Source organism: Annulohypoxylon truncatum, assembly GCF_022578515.1.
Source record: "Annulohypoxylon truncatum strain CBS 140777 unplaced genomic scaffold F4807scaffold_3, whole genome shotgun sequence".
Classification (NCBI taxonomy): domain Eukaryota; kingdom Fungi; phylum Ascomycota; class Sordariomycetes; order Xylariales; family Hypoxylaceae; genus Annulohypoxylon; species Annulohypoxylon truncatum.
This window is the reverse complement of record NW_025953789.1, coordinates 288,172-308,241: the sequence shown is the minus strand read 5'-3', so window position 1 is coordinate 308,241 and position 20,070 is coordinate 288,172. Positions and strand designations below refer to the sequence as shown.

At 49.0% G+C, this 20,070-nt stretch overlaps 6 protein-coding genes across 6 annotated transcripts; 3 read left to right on the top strand and 3 right to left on the bottom strand.

Annotated features, from left to right (window-relative positions):
- Positions 1–563: 563 nt before the first annotated feature.
- On the top strand, positions 564–3,059 carry F4807DRAFT_456223 (major facilitator superfamily domain-containing protein; the record flags this gene model as incomplete). Its single annotated transcript, XM_048000850.1, has 7 exons — positions 564–592; positions 657–752; positions 813–1,267; positions 1,353–1,625; positions 1,843–2,004; positions 2,068–2,513; positions 2,583–3,059. The coding sequence occupies 7 exons, from the start codon at positions 564–566 to the stop codon at positions 3,057–3,059; spliced, it is 1,938 nt and encodes a 645-aa protein (XP_047858198.1).
- Positions 3,060–5,485: 2,426 nt separating this feature from the next.
- Positions 5,486–8,181, top strand: F4807DRAFT_449716 (Mechanosensitive ion channel-domain-containing protein; the record flags this gene model as incomplete). The annotated part of the gene is made up of 2 exons (XM_048000054.1): positions 5,486–6,902; positions 6,959–8,181. 2 exons carry the CDS (start codon positions 5,486–5,488, stop codon positions 8,179–8,181), a joined length of 2,640 nt encoding a protein of 879 aa, XP_047858197.1.
- A 475-nt stretch (positions 8,182–8,656) lies between these two features.
- On the bottom strand, positions 8,657–11,014 carry F4807DRAFT_195996 (S-adenosyl-L-methionine-dependent methyltransferase). The gene is made up of 3 exons (XM_047993758.1): positions 10,506–11,014; positions 9,958–10,380; positions 8,657–9,872 (listed from the first exon to the last, which is right to left on the bottom strand). The coding sequence occupies exons 1-3, from the start codon at positions 10,765–10,767 to the stop codon at positions 8,701–8,703; spliced, it is 1,857 nt and encodes a 618-aa protein (XP_047858196.1). The 5' UTR covers positions 10,768–11,014; the 3' UTR covers positions 8,657–8,700.
- On the bottom strand, positions 10,997–12,170 carry F4807DRAFT_408647 (uncharacterized protein). Its single transcript, XM_047996457.1, has 4 exons — positions 11,839–12,170; positions 11,619–11,789; positions 11,453–11,563; positions 10,997–11,388 (listed from the first exon to the last, which is right to left on the bottom strand). The coding sequence occupies exons 1-4, from the start codon at positions 11,887–11,889 to the stop codon at positions 11,290–11,292; spliced, it is 432 nt and encodes a 143-aa protein (XP_047858195.1). The 5' UTR covers positions 11,890–12,170; the 3' UTR covers positions 10,997–11,289.
- On the bottom strand, positions 11,858–14,705 carry F4807DRAFT_196029 (p115 like vesicle tethering protein). Its single transcript, XM_047993759.1, has 3 exons — positions 13,439–14,705; positions 12,144–13,382; positions 11,858–12,091 (listed from the first exon to the last, which is right to left on the bottom strand). The coding sequence occupies exons 1-2, from the start codon at positions 14,423–14,425 to the stop codon at positions 12,144–12,146; spliced, it is 2,226 nt and encodes a 741-aa protein (XP_047858194.1). The 5' UTR covers positions 14,426–14,705; the 3' UTR covers positions 11,858–12,091.
- A 570-nt stretch (positions 14,706–15,275) lies between these two features.
- On the top strand, positions 15,276–19,032 carry F4807DRAFT_195970 (exoribonuclease 2). Its single transcript, XM_047993757.1, has 3 exons — positions 15,276–15,729; positions 15,789–17,841; positions 17,902–19,032. The coding sequence occupies exons 1-3, from the start codon at positions 15,420–15,422 to the stop codon at positions 18,536–18,538; spliced, it is 3,000 nt and encodes a 999-aa protein (XP_047858193.1). The 5' UTR covers positions 15,276–15,419; the 3' UTR covers positions 18,539–19,032.
- The last annotated feature ends 1,038 nt before the right edge of the window (positions 19,033–20,070 follow it).

The following is a 20,070-nucleotide window of genomic DNA, read 5'->3' as shown; positions in this document are numbered from 1 at the left end:
CGTATTCTAGTTGGGCACTTAGTATATTACCGCGGCCTAATGAATTACCTTTTACTCTAGGTCGGTGCTCTGAGGTTTAGGGTTTGACGCCGCTTATCTTTGACCTCTAGGTTAGAATAGAGAAATAAGACAATAGGGGCCCGCACATTCGTATCATAACTCCAAATATTTTTCTTAACTGAAACAACATTGAATGTCTACCTACTTCCTATATTATCTTGATAAACACGCAGGGTGGTCTTGCAAATTAGGATGAACTCTATAATTGTGGTATAGTTTACTTGAAGAGGGGTGAATATTGTGGTGTTTAGGCCAGTGTTTCATGATTCGAGGGAGATATAATTCAGTGTTGTACTTTCCAATAATGGACAGTACTAGATTCTACGTCAATAAAGAATACTTATATCGAATTTCCAAAGACGTGCAGGCCATCTTCTGTGTCCATTTTTGAACTTCTATTCCACTATGCCAATCGTTCCCTAGAAACAAGTCTCTTGCGATACAATACCTAGCAATAGCTTTATCACAGTATGCTTTAGGATCACCTCAAACTTACGTTTAACATGCCGGAGAAATTTGAACCAACACCGCCGTAAGCATCAAAAGGAAAGAGTTTTCTATTAACGACCATTTTTATGCTGATAGGTTTTATACAGTCGCAAATCTTCGGTGTACCGTTATGATTGCTCTACGGAAAAGGGTCGTCATGACACAAAAACACGAGTCAATCTCAACAATAACCTGAGTGCCAAGTCTGCATCTCCTTTCTCCTAGTACGCGCCACCCCAAGCTGACCGACTCGGTGGTAATAGGATCACGAACCCCTTGGCCGGCATCCCTCGTGAATATCTCCTAGATCAGGTAACTAGGTTTTCCGAGCACCACGGTTTGGCTAAATACATCCCGCTCATGCGCAAGGGTGCACTTGTTGCCCAGAATCCTGCCGCTTTCGAGGATATTTACGGGCCGGAAGCACTTGATAAGGAAGAAATAAATGCGTTAAGAAATGAGACAGAGCACAAGTGGAGAGTCCCTCGGCTTCTTTATCTAACAATCATCACTTGCTCCATCGGAGCGGCTGTTCAAGGATGGGACCAAGAAGGCAGCAACGGGGCCAACTTGTCGTTCCCCGCGCAATTCGGCATCGGGGGACAGACCGACCATGATATACTCCTAGTCGGCCTGATCAACTCGGCTCCTTACATCGGATCGGCTCTCATCGGTTGCTGGCTTTCAGATCCGCTGAACTGTCACTTTGGCCGGCGAGGTTTGTAAAATTTTCTTTTCTCTCCCCTGCCCTCTTTTCTATTATTATCCCAGTTTAAAAGGGGGAATGACTTAATCTGTGATAGGAACCATCTTCATATCTGCGATATTCTGCTTGCTCACTCCTATTGCGGGAGCTTTAACCCAGAACTGGCAACAGCTCTTGGTTACTAGAATACTACTCGGTGTTGGCATGGGTATCAAAGCCTCGACTGTACCCATCTTTGCTGCCGAGAATAGCCCAGCATCTATCCGCGGTGCTCTAGTCATGTCCTGGCAGCTGTGGACAGCATTCGGTATCTTCCTTGGTTGTTCTGCTAATCTAGCAGTTGGCCAAATCGGCAGGATTTCCTGGAGACGTATGTGCTATCTCATATCAACTTACTCTAACTTGGTGCTTTGTATAACTAATGAGTCCAACTTACGCAGTTCAGGTTGGTTCGGCTTTCATTCCAGCGGTTCCTCTTACATTTCTCATCCCATTTTGTCCGGAATCGCCGAGATAGTATGTCAAGAAAGGACGATATCGAGATGCTATGGAGTCGCTTTTAAGATTACGCAACCACCCCATACAAGCGGCTCGTGATCTTTACGCCATTAAAGCTCAAGTGGAGATAGAGGATGAAGCCATCGGCGATTCAACTTATGTCAAGCGGCTCATCCAACTTTTCACGATCCCTCGCGTCAGGAGAGCAACACTGGCGTCTTTCGTAGTCATGATAGGCCAACAGCTGTGCGGTAAGCCATCTAACTCGGGAGTATGAGAATTGGCCAAAGCCTGGGAATTAACAGCTATGATAGGCATCAACCTAATAGCATTTTATTCTTCTACCGTCTTCAAAGAAGCAGGAACTTCCGACTTCAGTGCGCTCCTTGCGTCATGGGGATTTGGTTTAGTAAACTTCATCTTCGCGTGGCCAGCTCTCTGGACTATCGACACATTCGGTCGTCGTTCGCTGCTCCTGTTCACCTTTCCCAACATGGCCTGGTCCTTATTAGCTGCCGGTCTTTGCACGCTGATCCCCAAGGGCGCCGGGGCTCACGTGGGTCTGGTAGCGCTATTCGTCTACGTCTTCGCGATCTTCTATTCGCCCGGAGAGGGTCCCGTACCCTTTACGTATAGCGCGGAAGTCTTCCCACTCTCACACCGCGAGGTTGGGATGTCGTGGGCTGTAGCGACTTGCCTCTTCTGGGCTGCTGTACTGTCAATCACATTCCCAAAAATCCTTGCGGCTACAGGTGTTCTTGTAGGTCCCATTGCAAAGTCTCTCCCTAAAACGCAGACACTTGGGGACGGCGCTCTAACGCTTAATTAGGGTGCGTTCTGCCTATACGCAGGATTCAATGTCACAGCGTTCGTCATGATCTTTCTGTGGATGCCCGAGACAAAGCAGCGCACGCTCGAGGAACTTGATTACGTCTTTGCCGTACCTACAAGCGTATTTATCAAGTACAACTCCACCAAGGTGGTTCCATGGTGGTTTAGGCGCTATATCCTACAGCGGAGTGGTGCTGTACTCGAGCCTCTCTACCACTTCGATGACGCTACTTCCAGCCCGTCGATTATAATAGTGGAGGACTATCTAACGGACACCAGCGATACGGGGGCCACAGTTGATTCTAAGGAGTACGTCGGAACGCCGGAAGCGCAAGTTAGTGCTATAGCCAGCGGTGCCGACGCTATCACTATATTTTCTCGCTCCGAGAGAGAGGCGGCTGCTGTTCGTCGTTATTCTTGGCACGGTGCTGGTGCCCACAAACACCCCGCCTTTGAAGATGAGAAGCTCACCTAAAAATTTTGATGGTATTCCAAGTACACTACACATTCGCGTTCTTCTCTAGACCTAAGGCTCATGTTATGCTCGTTTTTGAGGTTCTCGATGAGCAGCTCTGCTACCTGTTCCTGTCTACATACCTAGGTACCTAGTAGATAAGCAAACTAGTTTGTCACCGGTGCTAAAAGCCGAAGAACCTTCGAGTGTCTTCTTAGATGGACCTTGGCACGGAGCCTAAACCAGAAGTCATCACGATGTGAAAATGTGCTCGCGTGATAAAACTTGCGAACTCGAGAAATTCGTCAGCCGGCGCTATCGTTATAGCTGATAGAGCTGGCCTAGCATTAGTCTTCTCGCTAAACAGACTCGGGCGAGACGATGTGATGACGATCAGCAAATGTGGCTTGCCCCGGCGCGTTTTGGAATTCGGGCTGACGGCACTTGTCAGCCTTTGAAGTGTACAAGTGGATTCCCCTTTATAATGATTTTCATAAGCAACTGCCTTTTTATTCTTTCCCCCGCGCACAAGAACACGCAGTCTGCGAGTAAAGCTTGATTCTGTTATGCATTCTACCGATAGTTCGATAGTGGTTCATGTCGACATTGATCATCTAAGCCATTTTTGCCATTTGAATGGACGAGATTGCAGCTGAGATCTGCGTCATGGCCACTTTTCTAAGTTGATAATTCCGAGACTTCAACCTCCTCTCCCCTATCTTTTCATGATCGCCGTCGCAATTAGGAAGTGATCTTATTCGCTTCCGAGGTAGAGAGAGATGACGTTCATTGTACAAGGAAAATTGTAGCGTATTCTCTCCATAGATAGCAAGACGGTGAATTGTCAATCACATGCGTGTGAGCTGATCTACCCAAGGAAATCTCAAAAACGGGACGGAATGGTAACCAAGATCTCGAACATTCGGCCGTGGAGAACGAAAAAAAAAAAAAGCCCTAGGGCAATATCTCGTCCGATATTTTCGTCATAGTTGTCGACATTCGAGCTGAACTTTCATACCCTTGAGAGTGGAACGTGCTTCAACCTAGCTAGCTACGCCTGCAAATGCTCACAAAGAGCAATCGGGATAGACCTATTTTCTGAAACAATGACAATGACGCGGTTGGAAAAACTGACCTATTATTAGCCGACTTAACAAACAAGTCCCGGAGACTTCGAGGGTTAATCCCTTTGATAATACGAAAGGAGTGTTACTTAATAAAGCCTAGTATGAAAATTGTAGTGACTTAACTAGAATAGTGGCAACCTCAAACGCCTCTTCTTTTTTTCTCTCTTTTTCCTGCGAAATCCCTTAGCTCATACTTAGGTAGGGGTAATAATTCATAGCGATTGACCAACCACAACGAGCTTCTCAGTAGTTGGCATTTATTTTCTGCTGAAACGTCTAGATCGTCACCCCTGAATAACGTCGATGGCGCATTTCATTGTAGGAATCTATTTGAAGGTCAAAGCCAGCATTCCGAATTCCTAGAGTGGAAGGTAGACATTCTACCAGGCTGTCAGGGTTGAGTAGGCGAGATGATTGCATAGGATCGATAAGACAAACTGAAACAGTGTAAATGTATTGTTGTCATTGATACCTATTCATGTGATAAATGTGATCCGATAGGGGGGAATAAATGTCTAGGGAGGTATCTTGAAATTTACCCAGCAGGCAGGTACAGCCCTCGAGGTTAGCAGTCTAGCAGCCACATTGGCTCTTTCCACTTCGGCAACATACATGGATACTGTCCACAATTTGTCTCCAGTGTCTCCAGTTCTTTTTAGATCGATTCCCATGTGGACCCTTGAGGAAAAAAAACTACAGGCGGACTTTCCAACGCGTCAATCCTCCACACCTTGGAGTCTGATGGTACTAAATCTTGTACTACTATGTACAAGCTTTGACCCCTGCATGTATCATCCTACCTCGATTCACGATCTTTCTCTTTTTTTTTCCTTCTACTTTCCACCTCCCTCTTTTTTTTTTTTCGGGTCAACGTCTTTGAAGATTCCTTGGTCCCTATAGGCATAGTATATGCTTTGGATCTATTCTCCTTTATTAGTCAGTTGACTATCAGTCTTTCGTTTTGCTTAACCTCCATTCTCTCCCACAAATTCATACCCCGTATCCTAAACGCCTACGGTTAACTCCCATCTTTTTCTCTCCCTGTCGGATTTTTTATACAGCACCACCTTCACCCTTCCGATCGATCGCCTGGTGCCATCCTGAGGGAAGAATATTTGTGGTATATTATTCATTCACTTGTATATCCAGGTTTCCCCATTTTAAGGAAACAGATAAAGGGAACCGTCCAAGCCGCATTGTCGGGTCACATTTTGGGCGGCTGGATTACGTTAGTAGCTACTGCAGCTACATATCTCCCCCACCGTAATGTCGATCCGTTCTCCTAAAGGGTTCGTGCAACTGGGTACTTCAAGGCCTGATATGGACAGCGACATCCCCTTAACTCAAGTCCGGAGCAATGCCAGCTCAACCGGTGCTAGGAAACCCAACCAAGGCACTGCTACTGGCTTCAGCATGGAATCGAAGAACACCGAAGAAAATGAGAAGCGTGGCTTCTTCCATCGTGGTCGAAGGCAGGCTAAGAAGGACAGTCCTTCCGGGGAAAATGATAACCTAACTTCCGACGAGGCGTCTCTCAATGCCATGGGGAAACTCTACAACAAGATAATTGGCGCCTCGGTCGTCACGAGATATCTCGTGTATATCGTCCCCGTTGCGCTCCTCCTTGCTGTCCCTCTAATCGTCATCCCGGCGACGGGAAATAGGTACAGCATTGAGGTTGGTCATGGCCCGCGAACGAACGCCTTGACCGAGGCCGTTGCGGTCTACGCCCCTGGACCACAGCTCTTCAACCTTTTCCTCTGGATCGAGCTTGCGTGGTTGAGCTTATGGGTCGGCAAGGTCGTTGCCCACCTCCTACCACCCGTCTTCATGTTTTTCACTGGTGTTGTCAGTGCCGGAACCCGCAAGTATGCAATTGTTATCCGCGCTCTGGAGATTCCGCTCTCGCTCTTCTTCTGGGCCATGGCTACATTCTTTATATTCACGGGCCTTATCAACACGAATTTCAACGACGTTAGCTGGGTTATTGCAATTCGAAGGATTCTCGGTGCACTCTTCGCTTCTTCGGCCGTCTTCCTCGTCGAGAAGACCATTATCCAACTCATTAGCGTAACGTACCATCAGCGATCTTTTGCCAACCGGATAAAGGACTCGAAACGAGAAGTTTTCCTACTGGGACTGATGTACGACGCATCTCGACAGCTATTTCCTATGTACTGCCCTGAATTCATCGAGGAAGATGAGCTTATCAACGATAGTATCGAGATAATGCTCGCCGGCGGGAAGAAAGGTAGAAGAAATAAGAAGGGCGGAGCAGTCACGCCCATGAAATTAATCGGGAATGTGGGACGAATCGGCGACAAAGTTACCTCTGTGTTTGGAAACCTAGCTTCCGAGATCACTGGCAAGCAGGTCTTCAACCCGAACTCCGCCCACTCGATTGTTGTGGAAGCCCTCGAAAAAGCCCGAACCTCAGAAGCTCTTGCGAAACGTATTTGGATGTCGTTCGTTGTGGAAGGCAACGATGCTCTTTATGTGGATGATATCATCGAAGTGCTCGGCCCTGGACACCGTGACGAAGCTGAAGAATGCTTCGCTGCCATTGATGCTGACTCAAACGGCGACATCAGTCTTGACGAGATGATCAGAAAGGTGGTTGAGACTGGAAAAGAAAGGAAGGCTATAGGGAACAGCATGAAGGACATTAGCCAAGCTTTGGCTGTGTTCGACCAGGTCCTTCTCTTCATTGTCCTTCTGATCGTCATTTTCATCTTCCGTAAGTGTTTTCCAATAAACCTATCTTTTTATTTATCTACTTACATATTTCTGCAGTGGCTTTCTTCCAGAGTTCGTTCATTACCACGCTCGCTACTGCCGGTACGGCCTTACTCTCGTTGTCTTTCGTCTTCGCCGTCACGACTCAAGAATTTCTGGGTTCTTGTATCTTCCTATTCGTCAAGCACCCTTACGATGTGGGAGACAGAGTCGACATTGCAGGCTCGGAGAAAGAGCAGTTGGTCGTCGAGAAGATTTCCCTGCTTTACACTGTCTTCAACCGTATCGACAAGATGCAGGTCGTCCAGGTGCCAAACATTGTTTTAAACAATCTTTGGATTGAGAACGTGACCCGAAGTAAAGCTATGAAAGAAGTTATCGACATCAATGTTTCGTATGATACCTCCTTTGAGGATATTGAGCTTCTGCGACTTGAAATGGAGAAATTCGTGCGCGCGCCGGAGAATTCGCGTGACTTCCAGCCGGACATTGTCATCGGAGTGGCAGGCGTTGGCGACTTGGACAAGCTTCAGCTGAAAATTGCTATCAAGCACAAGTCAAACTGGCATAATGAGGCTATCCGTGCCACTCGACGCTCTAAGTTCATGTGTGCGCTTACGCTTGCCCTGAAGCGAGTACCAATCTACGCACCTGGTGGTGGCGGTGAACCGCTAGGCGGACCGACGAACCCATCATACTCTGTTGCTGTGACGGACTCGGACGCTTCTGCTGCTCGTGACAAGGCTAGCAAGGAAAAAGAAGGAAAGAGAATGGTGCCAACATCCTCAACGCCAGCCAGGAACCCTTCGACATCCAACAAAACCGGTGTCCCCGAGGAACGCGAGGCGAAGGCTGCCCACGATTTTAATGCCATTAACCCCGCAAAAGCGGCGGCAGATGAATGGGGCTATAATCGCGAAGAGTCCCCAAGGAACTCTCGCGAAGAGTCTATGGACCGACAACGTTCGAATGATTTAGATTCGATACGCTTGGACCTCCATAAGCGGGAGAGTCAGCGCAGCGGTGGCCGTCGTAGAGCAGGTGAAACTTTACCTCCGCAGCTCCCGGGCGAGAACACCCCAGGCTTTCAAGTAACTCAGCATATGGGCCCCTACGATGAAGAGGCACAGGTGGGCGGGCCAAACCCGTATCACACTGGAAATTCACTACACCCACAGTCATCCCTTCGAAACATCCAGTCAGCCGGTTCGGGGGCTGGCGGCCGATCCACGGGCGTCAACCGGAACCGATCACCGAGCAATCCTTACCAGCAGCGATAGAAGCGCGGATTTCCCGCACCTTAATGATTCATTCCTTTCCCCACGACAGACGTTTAGTTTATAGATTATGGATCTTCGATTAGAGGTGTTAGAAAGGGGGAGAGTCATCACCGTAAGCTAGATGCGCGGTGCCAAAAGATGGTGTCGGAAGTGCTCTGGCACCATCACGAATAGATATGCCGATATGGAATAAAGGGAGGGCCTAATGAGTTTCAGTCGGTACATGAGGACGATCGGAGCATCCTAGAGACACTTACCTAAGTTACAAATCGTATATTTTTATGACCAATGATTACTTTTTATCATGCTTGTGACATAATTACCTGGATTGAACGGGTTCATGTGTTCTGCGGCGTTGACATTCTTTTCTGCCTTAAGGTAAAGCGTTTTTTCTTTTTCATAAACATAGGTCTATAATTCACCTTTAAGATACGTGTCCCAATAGCGTGCCTGGCCCTACCTACCCTACCCCCGGTACCTCCCCCCCCTTTTCTTTTTAACCCCTATCGCACCAACTCCTTACCGCAAAGCCCACGTCTGTCCCTTGTTCCCGTTCCAGGTGACCTTGATCGCCAGCCCGCGCGCGTGGTCCTCCGGGATGGAAAACGAGATGTCGCCCGTGATCTCGGAACCCTTCTTCAGCGCCGTCGCCGTAGCAGCAGTTCCTCCTTCCTTGGCCTCCATCCCGTTCTCCTCCGCGCTTACTGCGGCGGCGGTGGTGGATTTGGAAGGCTTGCATAGGAGCAGCCCTTGCTTCCAGTGCGTATCGGGACCGTGCGGGCCCGTCGTGAAAGCGACTCGGTTCTGCGGGTCGAGGGACGCCCACTCGGCTGCGGACGCGGATGTGGCTACTGCGGTTGTGGTGGTGGTGGTGGAGGGGGGTGTGGGCGAGAAGAATATGTCGAACCAGATTAGGAAGCCGTCGAGGACGTCGACGTCGCGAGCGAGGGTTAGGGTGTACGGGTGCGTGAAGGATAGGTCGGCGGTTTGGACGCGGTATAGGTCTAGCAGCTTGAAGGCGTGCGGGGCGCCGGGGATGGTGGTTTTGTTTTCGGGGGTGGAGAAGAGGGTTAGTGGCGTGGTAGTGTTGTTGTTGGTGGTGGGGGTAGCAGTGGTGGTGGTGGTGGTTGATGAGGGGGGAAGGGAGAGCGGCCAGCTGAGCACGCGCGCCTCGTCGTAGATGCCGGCTTGCATGGCGCGCATGTCGAAGCCGTAGATGTCGCGCCAGAAGTCGACGGTGTCGGCGACGTACTGCGGGTCCGACACGGGCGCGACCCAGAGATTCGCGTGCGAGGGCACGAGCAAGCCGCCCGGCTTCAGGTACCGGTCCCGCGCGTACAGCACGGACGGCAGCATGGCCTCGAAGAGCAGGCAGTACCCCATCCACTCGCTGACGATGACGTCGACCTCGTCGACGGGGAGAGAGACCTCCTCCATCTTGCCGTGCACGCAGGTTATCACGGACGATAAGCCGTTGTGGAAGATGTTCTCCTGCGCCTTGGTGATGATGGCGCTGGCGTCGACGGCGATGACCTTGGCGGCGCCCGCTTTGGCGCAGAACATGCTGAGGATGCCTGTGCCGCAGCCGATGTCTAGCACAATTTTGCCCGCGAAGAGGTGCTTGTTGTTGTAGATGAAGTCGCGGTACGCGTCGGTGCGCACCGCGTCCTTGAGCATCGTCTCGTGGATTTCTTTGTATGGGGGGTTAGTTAATTAATTCTTCGCCTAATAAATAAAGGAGATGAGAAGCGGGATAAGAGGTAGGTATGTACTTACCAACTCCGGCGTAAGAGTCCCAATAGTACTGAGACTCGTCCACCTTCTTCTCGACGCCTTTGCCTTTGCCCGCCTTAGCTGCGGCGGCGGCGGACTCGGCTTCCGCTTGGTCGACGTCGCCCCAGCGCTCGTCGAGGGTCTGCTGCACGGCGACGCGGTAGCTGTCGAACTGCGCCTTGACGCGCTCCAGCTCCTCTTGGAGATCGCTGTTGCGCTTTAGAAGGTCGTCGACTAGGACTGCGTTGTCGCCGCCGCCCTGCGCCGTCGTCGTACCCGCACCCGCCGGGGTGAGCTCCGGCAGCTCGTCCAGGGCGAGGATGACGGCGTCGTCATCGAGCACGGGCTTTAGATACTGCTCTTGGTCGATGGCGGACCACGTGATGTCTTCCGTTACTGGGAGGCCCTCGTGCACTCGTTGGCGAACTGTTCGCAGGTTAGTTTGTAAAATCTGAGTAGTGAATAATCCCTGTTATAATAGTCTTTTCGAAGTAAATTGTGAATCGCAGAAAAGTCGCAGAAAAGTGCATAATGAAAATAAGAAGCCTTACTGAAATTGACCAGTTTGATACAGCCGTAGAAATCTAGCTGCAGACGTTGGCGGACGCCTAAAAAGTCGAAGCCGTGCTTGTCCTTGCAGTGCGCAAGCATGGACATGACGTCGGGGAATACCCGATCGTCGAGTAGCGAGATGACTTCTTGGGTCTCCTCTTCGTCTTCGGCGTCGCTCCAGTCCTCCCCGTCTCGGGAGTCCGAGTCGTCGGACTCGCTCGGAGGTGGACGGCGCTCCGCTCTTCTCGGTGCGGAACTCATCGTGAATGAGTCTGTATATACGTGTGGAGATGATAATTTGAGGGGGTCAATGTGGGAAGTGAGAACTGAGAAGCGTTGGGAAGTGTTTATATGTTTGATTTTGTTTATGCGTTGATCAAGTCTCAACCAATCCTTTAACGGCCTAATATATATAAGCAAACTGAGCTATATTTTAAGGTTGTCCGGGTTCTTGTGTATCGCCAATCGTTTAACAAACGAGAACTATACGTTGATATATCACGAATCTCCTAAGAAATTCTTACAATTGTGGAAAAATATCGAAGTACAGTAGCGGCTCGGATAAATACATATCAAATATCAAATATCAATAATATAGTACGCGCTATTTGCATACAATCACCCCTTATTGCCCATACTAAGGGTTAGGTCGAATATAGGCATTTTGAGATTTGGAGACTCATTTCGACTCACGTCTTCTCTCAAGTTGGATTCGGATCAACTACGAATGCACTATTTGGGTCTTTATGATGATGGTTCTTTCGAATACCTAAGTAAAGGTATTCAATCAACGTCATCGTCATCTTCATCTTCTTCGCCATCATCGTCTTCATTTTCATCTTCACCATCTGACACGGTCTCGCCTAGATCGATGAGTCGTTTCTAGAAGAAATTCATTAGCATTCTCTGAAATTTTGATCATGAAATCATGAAAATGGTGACGTACCTTATATTTCTCGACCTTTTCCTCTATGTCGCCAAAGACCATTAGAAGATCATCGAGCTCAGTTTGAGTGGCCGATTTCTGCTCCTCCTTTTCTTCCAACTGTGCGCGGGACTGTCGCTCATAGTTAGTGTGCTGTTTTCCATGTTCAAGGTGGTGCCATATTTACCTCTTCCAAATCTTCGTCCTTTTGCGACAATTGCTTATCTTTCTGTGCTAATTCCTTCTCAAGCTTCGAACACCGCTCTTCAGCTGTTTTCGTCTTCGACTGCTCAGCCGATAGCTTGGCAGCATATTCTTCCTGAGCGGCGTGCAATTCCTCAGTTTTTGCCTTGCTTGCCTGCATCATGTTAGCTTGTTCAATGAACAAGACACAGAACTAATCATACCTTCATGAGGTCAACCTCGAGACGGCTAATCGTGGCCCGAAGGTCTGCCATTTCCGCCTCGGATCGTCGCTGAATACGTGCGGCCTCCGCCTCCGCAGTTTTACGGACGTAGTCAAGTTGTCTTTGCAATTCCGCTTGCTTGTCACGATAATCAGCATGGATCGCTTCTGCGGCCTTGGCTGCTTCCCTTCGAAGAGTCTCTAATTGTTTTTGATGAGCTTGATCCTTGGCCCGCTGTTCCGCTCCGATTTTTCTGGAGACATTAGCAAGGGCATATTGGCAGGAAAAATAGAACACCTAGGTACTTACTTAAGTTCCTCGTTGTGGTGTTGCTGTATGGCTTCATTGACACTCTTGATCCGTGCCAATTCTGCATCAGAAGATTCCTTGGTCCGCCGATGGTCTGCTTGTTCTTGCCCAAGTTTTCCGCTGAGCGAGGCCATATCAACGAGGGTGGCTTGTAATGTTCGTTCCTTTTCGTCGACTTGCGCGCGTAACGAGTCCACCATTTCGCGGGAAATCCCCTTTTGGACGCCATTGGTTACCACTGAAATCTCCATGCCGGGATCGCGATCAATAGCCCTTATCATACGACTATAGTTGTCCTTGAAGAAATCTACAAAGGTCGCATCAAAGTAAACATCGGGCAGATTGCCTGCAATCTCAAGTTTCTGCGGGATAACCTCAAAGTTCCTCATGAATGGATGGCTTCGTAACTTATTAAGAGCGTCAATGTACTTTTCCCTGCCCATTCGAGACATGAGAACGTCGTGCAGCGTGGCCCGAGGAATTGGGGAGTCTTTGGTAGAGAATTCATAAACAACCCCGAGGATCATCGCGCATAAGCCTTGAGCAATGGGGCTGCTTGAATTGTGCCGTACAGCTTCTTGCGCGAGTGCTTGAATATTGCTTCCTTCTCCCAAGAAGTCATTCACTCCATCAAGATCTTCGAATAGCCATCCTATTAACAACATCAAATAGCCCACAGATATTCGATCATCGTCTCCTCTGGCAAGCCCACTGACGAGATGAGCGGTGATCGTCTGAATGCTTGTTACAACCTCTTCGCCGCTATCGGCGTCGCCTTCTGTCACGGACATGGCGAGAGCTTTCGCTTCAGCATTGTCGAATATGAGATGGAAAGTGATAACAGCCGCAAACCAATGGCGATATGGATCCACCGTGGTCGATTCATTGGACGGTCGTAGCAAGGTAGTCAGGACGTTAGCCGTTTCGTCCATGCCAGACGCGTGTCCCTCGATCGCCCGTCGTAGAAAATGGAGGCGGACATCGGGGTGATTATAGAAATATGCCTTTATACACTGGCACGCAGCTAGTCGCAAGTCGAATGCTTGGCTCGTAGGCACACTCAGTGCTAGATCTAGGAGGCCGTCGATTACATAGACGGCCGGAATGCCACTTGACTTGCCCGTCTGTCCATTGGTCGGCGGAGCGATCTCTAGGACTGAGGGAACTTGTAGTTGCGCAAAGCTTTCTTGTAGCTTGGCATTACCTCTGATAATATCCGCACAAGTTGTCATGGCCTACGTCACATGTAAACAAATACCGCACAATGTTTAAGATGGGGAGGAGTTCGAACCTCTGCTTTGATGGGCAGCTCTGCGTCATGACTAAATGCAAGCTGCAGCGCATGATAGAGGACACCATGTTGCCAAAAAGCAGCCTGATTCTGCAATGTACCGACGGCACCGGAAACAAGAAAAAGTCGAATAACCGCAAGTAGAGCGTATATATTTCTGTTACGCTGCTCCTGTGCCCAGAGGGCAACGTCTTCCTCCGCCCCCTGCCCAGTTTTGTATGTACTCTCTAATAGCTTTGCTAGCTGAGGGATGTAACCCTCTTCACGGAATAGACTTTGATTTGAAGGGTTCAAACGTAAAAGGTTAGCGAGAAGAATCAGGCAGTCTTCGACTATTCTATCGCCCTCAGACAAAGATCCTTCGGCCGCTATTATTTCAAAGACACGTCCAAACACATTTGAGAAAGCCACAAGCTTTTGAATATCGGGAGAAGAGGGTGTCAGGTAGGTAAGAAGGGTTAAAGCTTCGTTACGGACTGCTTCCCTTCGGTCGTCAAGGGCAGCCACTAGCCTAGAGATACCGAGAGGAGCGGTGAAGACACATACTTCCGTTCTTTCCGTGCGGGCAGAGAGGATTGCGAGGAGAAGTTGTAGGGAATATAATCGGGAGTAGAAATCGTTGGTCTCGAGGAAGTCTAAGAGCAGTGTTATGTTCTCTTGTCGTTGAGTAAACTCGTCGGCTAGCCAGAGAGCAATCTCTTCCGAAGCTTCAGGACTATCCTGGTTAGGACTGAACAGCATCAGCAATGTCTCAAGGACAACCTTGACGGTATCAACATCTTCGCCATCCTTTGACAAGCTCCCTATTAGACTCCTTAAAGCTCCCGAAGCAACTGAAGCGGGATATTCTTTGGCAAAACTTCGCAATCCAAGTATGGCAGCACGACGGTCTTCGAGAAGAGTGGCTGAGCTAAGACGGCCGCTGAGGACGGTTATTGTCTCGCTGACGGACTGCTTAGCCGGAGCAGTGGTGATGGTAGAGAACATGGCTTGTGCTGCTGCTCGATCTCGCTAATCTTGCTGTTGCGCGTGCGGTCCATTGGCGAGTAAGGGGTTACCGACTTTGGCGCATCATACCGTCAATGGCTGCAGGAGGCTGGAACTGTATAGTCGTGCTTCTATGTCGCCTAGGCAGTGTTGTCGGTCGAGAAGGATCGCTGGAACGGTACAGAGAATACGCAATGTAGGTGGATATTTTGGCCAGATATCGATAGCCTAACATAAGCTTCTAGACTTTAGATACCTATTCTGATATTCTTGACTTAGCTATTTAGTGCATATAAAATGCAGGTAATAGAAAGATATACTGTTTCAGGGTCGTTATTACTATAAGGCGGCACTAGTCCCCAAGTTTTAGTGGGTTTTATGTAAAACTAGACTAAAGGTCTGCCCCGATTGGCTGCTGCAACCCAATGTGGCCCACTGCGACCGCTGCTGCGAACTCTAAAAATGCGACTGGAAAGTGGATCTCGTCAAGGCTAAGGCTTTCGCGACTTGGACTTTTTGGCCTCGCCAAACCTTCTTTTTACAAATATTCAGACATCCTTCTTTGTGACCACCACGCCTTACATGACTACGAATGCGCCGTCTGATGAGTCGCATAAGGTCGTTTGGTCGGTGTGAATTATATTGAAGTAATTCTGACACATTATTACTTGGTTTAGTCGTATTACTTTTTAATACTAACTAATCACAAACCACGAGTCGAATTCCGAATTTGCTAGTGGTGAGCAACGAGTTGCCTCTTAACGGCATCTATTTCGATATCGCCCGGTCTGAGCTTACAGACAAACCAGATTTGATACATCTGTTATACCCCATGCGACTACTGCTCGTACGACTTCACACTCCCTCATTTCCTTCCGCCCTTTCGTTTCCCTCGAAAAGTCGGCATTCGATATTACGTCCTGGCGAGGTCGTCTCTCTTTCAACTTCGAAATATTGCCATCGTTAAGCGACTGATAACCTCAACACCGCCAACATGGGTATTCCCGCTGCCTTTCGTTGGCTCTCCAACAAGTACCCGAAAATTATATCCCCCGTCGCAGAGGACCGGCCGATTGAGATGGACGATGGCTCAGTTATTCCTGTCGACACTACTCGGCCCAATCCAAATGGCGAGGAATTCGATAATCTCTATCTCGACATGAATGGTATCGTGCATCCGTGTTCGCATCCCGAGGACAAGCCCGCTCCAAAAGACGAGGAAGAGATGATGTTGGAAATCTTTAAGTATACCGACCGCGTAGTCAACATGGTTCGCCCAAGGAAGTTGCTCATGATTGCCATTGGTCAGTCTGATACCCTACTCCGTTACCAGTTATTCTTTATGCTAACATTGAACTCACAGACGGCGTCGCCCCTCGTGCTAAGATGAACCAGCAGCGGTCCCGACGGTTTCGTTCTGCTCAGGAAGCTAAGGAAAAGCAAGCTGGTAAGGAGGAGCTATTGAAGATGATCAAGAAACAAAACGGTGGCACGTTACCACCCGAAACACTTGAGGAAGTAACCAAGAAAGCTTTCGATTCCAACGCCATTACACCTGGCACACCCTTCATGGATATACTTGCGATGTGCTTAAGATATTGGTGTGCATATAAGCTTAACACTGACCCCGGCTGGTCAAATATGAAAGTCATCATTTCCGACGCTACGGTGCCCGGTGAGGGCGAGCATAAGATTATGAACTTCATTCGCGCACAGAGAACATCTCCTGACCACGATCCTAATACGAGGCATGTCATCTATGGATTAGATGCTGATTTGATCATGTTGGGACTCGCTACCCATGAGCCTCACTTCCGTGTCCTTCGGGAAGACGTCTTCTTCCAGGAGGGTAAGACAAGAGCCTGCAAACTCTGCGGACAGAAAGGCCACGATGCGCAGAATTGCCGTGGCGCGGCCAAGGATAAAGATGGCGAATTCGATGAAAAGGACAAGGCTTCTCCGCTAAAACCTTTCATCTGGCTCCATGTTTCGGTGTTGAGAGAGTATCTAGCCGTCGAACTTGACGTGCCTGGACTGCCATTTCGTTTTGATTTAGAACGCGCCATTGATGATTGGGTTTTCATGTGCTCCTTTGTTGGCAACGATTTCCTTCCCCATCTTCCCGCTCTTGAAATTCGCGAGAACGGTATTGATACATTGACTGCTATTTGGAGAGATAATCTACCGGTCATGGGTGGTTTCCTTACCAAGGATGGTCATGTCAATCTCGAGAGGGCTCAGTACATTCTTAATGGCCTCGCAAAAAAGGAAGACGCTATTTTCAAAAGGCGAAAGGAGACCGAAGATCGAAGAGAAGCTAGCTTCAAAAGGCGTAAGCTACAAGACCAAAGGAATGGACGTAATGGCCGTGGCAATAATGATGCTGCTGATAACGGCCTTCCTGCCGGTCTTCCTAAGGCTCTCACACATGACATGATTGTCAATCGAGGTGCTACGCAGGACGCTAACGAAGCTAACAAAAGCGCCGCGGCAGTGCTGAAGAGTCGCATCCAGGCGCTTCAGGCAGGGGCAGCTAATGGCGACGCAGAAAAGAACAGCACGGAATCCCAGGAGCCACCTTCCGCTCTCGGTAAACGTAAAGCATCCATGATGGAAGAGGATGCCGCAAGTACTCCCGGAAGTATTTCGACCGCGGGTGACGAGCCAGAAGATTCAGTTCGGCTATGGGAAGAGGGTTATGCTGACAGATATTACGAGCAAAAGTTCCATGTCGATCCAAAGGACATCGAGTTCAGACACAAAGTTGCCCGGGCTTACGTCGAAGGGCTCGCCTGGGTCTTGAGGTACTATTTCCAAGGATGTCCGTCATGGGAATGGTTCTACCCTTATCATTATGCGCCGTTCGCGCAAGATTTCGTGGACATCGGTAAAATAGAAATCAGCTTTGAGAAGGGCAGAGTTGCTAAGCCTTTTGAACAACTCATGAGCGTCCAGCCTGCCGCATCCCGTCACGTGCTTCCAGAGATTTTCCACGACCTGATGACCAACGAAGAAAGTCCAATCATCGACTTTTACCCCGAAGATTTCCAGATAGATCTTAACGGAAAGAAGATGGCTTGGCAGGGCGTAGCACTTCTACCATTCATAGAGATGCCTCGACTGCTAGCTGCTGTGGAGGAGAAATACCCTCTGCTAAGTAGCGAAGATGCTGCTCGCAACAGCGCCGGTAAGGATGTCCTCCTTCTATCTGAGGCCAACCAAGATTTGTACGACGACATAATTACACATTTCTACTCCAAGAAACAAGGTGATTCTACATATAAGCTTGACCCACGCCTGAGTCAAGGTTTATCTGGGAAGATCGAAAAGGTTCCAGAGTATCTACCCCATGGTAGTTTGGAATATCCGTTAGAGAGGAACGCTCTGCCTAACGTGGACGATGATCGATCACTAACGTAAGTATTCAACCATATTTTACTTCGTAAGACATTCTTCGGAAGCTAACCTATCTTTAGGGTCTATTATGAAGCATCCGGAGACGCACACGGTCACAAATCTATGCTTCTAAGGGGTGCCCAGATGCCGACACCTGCTCTCGATCGCAACGATATAGAGGATCTGAAGAGCAAGATGCGAAATTCTGGTCGAAGTCACGGAGGCGTACCTCTTGGGCGCGGTAACTACGGTGGAGGTAGAGGCAGGGGAGGGGATAGGATCAACTACGGACCAGATTCTCGACGAGATAGGTCTGACCGACCACCCTCGTATCAGAACGGCTATGGCAACAACTCGTATTCCGTTCCTCCTCCTGTTCCACCTCCTGGCTGGGTCCCGCCACCTCCCGGATTCCCTGGCTTCGGAAATGGATTCCCGCCCCCACCGCCTCCGGCATATCTCGGCGGCGGTGGTCGTGACGGCTATGGTAACGGATACGGTGGTCAACAGGGGGGTCAACATAGAGGAAACTATGGAGGGAACTATAGAGGAAACCAAGGATACGGAGGAGGATATCCTCCCCCGCCTCCTCAAAACGGCTATGGCAACCAGTATGACAGGCCACCTCATGGACGCGACAACCGCGATCGTCGATCAAATGATGGGCGTGGCGGATATCGAGGTAATGGTGGTTATGGTCGCGGATATAGAGGATAAGGTGGAATTGCATTGTAGTGGTAAATTTAGGCAATGGAACCTTCAACTAGAGCAATGACACACCTGCAATCGAGACTGGCCGAACCACATTTTGCTCTGATCATAATTATACTATCTAGTCTTTCTAGTCCAGGTGATGTCGAGAGATGACTGGTCACCTAAAGATGGATATTCTCTTGGAGATATTGGATCTTTTATTTCCCGATTCGTCTCTACCTGCTTGCGTAATGGTTTGCCTGTGTCCGTGTACATTTTCTTTTCGTACTACACAATCCTACCAATTCGTCTTGTTGTGCGTTTTCTCAATGGTAGTAGCTCAATACGAGGCGTTACATCTGGAAATTCTAGAATTTGTTTAGAACTTATATATCGACATTATACCGAGGATTATATGCGAGACAGCGACCCAGGAATGTAAAAAGCCTTGGAAGCAAACATTCAAAAAGGACAGAGAGGGTCGGGCCGTGGTGGATGTCTAGTGTGGGCACTGGGCAGAGTGGGTAACTATCGATAGCTAGAAAGGACAATGGCGTCAAATTTGGCAATCTCCCATGATGATCGATCATGATGCCCCCAAGCAACGAAGAGTCTCGGCCGTTTTGGATGCCTGAGATTCGAACGATGAAGGATGATTTGCAAACTGCTTGCGTGACCTTCGCAGGTACATAAAAGGCAGGGAACTTGACGAGCTTCAGGGCTCTTCAAGGATTATTAGTGGTTGAAGGGATAAAGGGTTAAACGGCTCCGGGGTTAATATTCGACGATTGGCGGTCTACCTAGGTACGTACCATCCGTGTCTAGCCCAGACTGCTATCCCGTACATCACCGCTTCAAACATTCCTAAATGCGCTAGGCCTCGTGGGCACTTAGACCTGCACTTAGGTAGACTTGCACCAAATTAGACTGGGATCCACCACGTTTCGGCGTTTTATGTTTTATGACTCGCAACTTCTCATCTACTGAGCTCAACGGCAACGACGGTCTCAAATGCTAAGGATGAAGGGTGAAGGGTGCGGGTTGCAGGCGCAGTGCAGGTGCAAACGCGCTGTAGCTACTGCGCATATGTACCCTGTAGCATACATAGTACCCTTCAGGAAACCACCTCCAAAAGTAGGTCGGTCTTTCCTACATGGGACGGCATGGGACGGCAGCATGGTAGGTGGCACCTATGGAACCTCCAATGGGAAGTACTAGGCAGTATACACTGCTAGGGAATCCTACCCTTTGCCCTTACCCTTTTCTACTAGGTGGGCTTGGATAGGCTGGATAGGGTACATTCTAACTATACCCCTCCCCGATAATCACCTGCAATTGACTCCCTTTCATCTTGTTTCCCCTACCACCTCTCTGCATGTGTCTCTGGTAGACCGACATATGGAGTAGCTTTCGTTCTTCGACGCTAGCTTCGACGACTTTACTACAATCACATAGTATGAAACACATCCATGGACGATTGACGAGAGAAAATAAAAAAATAATACCAATTCGTTATCGCAAATTACATCGAACGAGCCTTGTCGCAAACGTGTCCG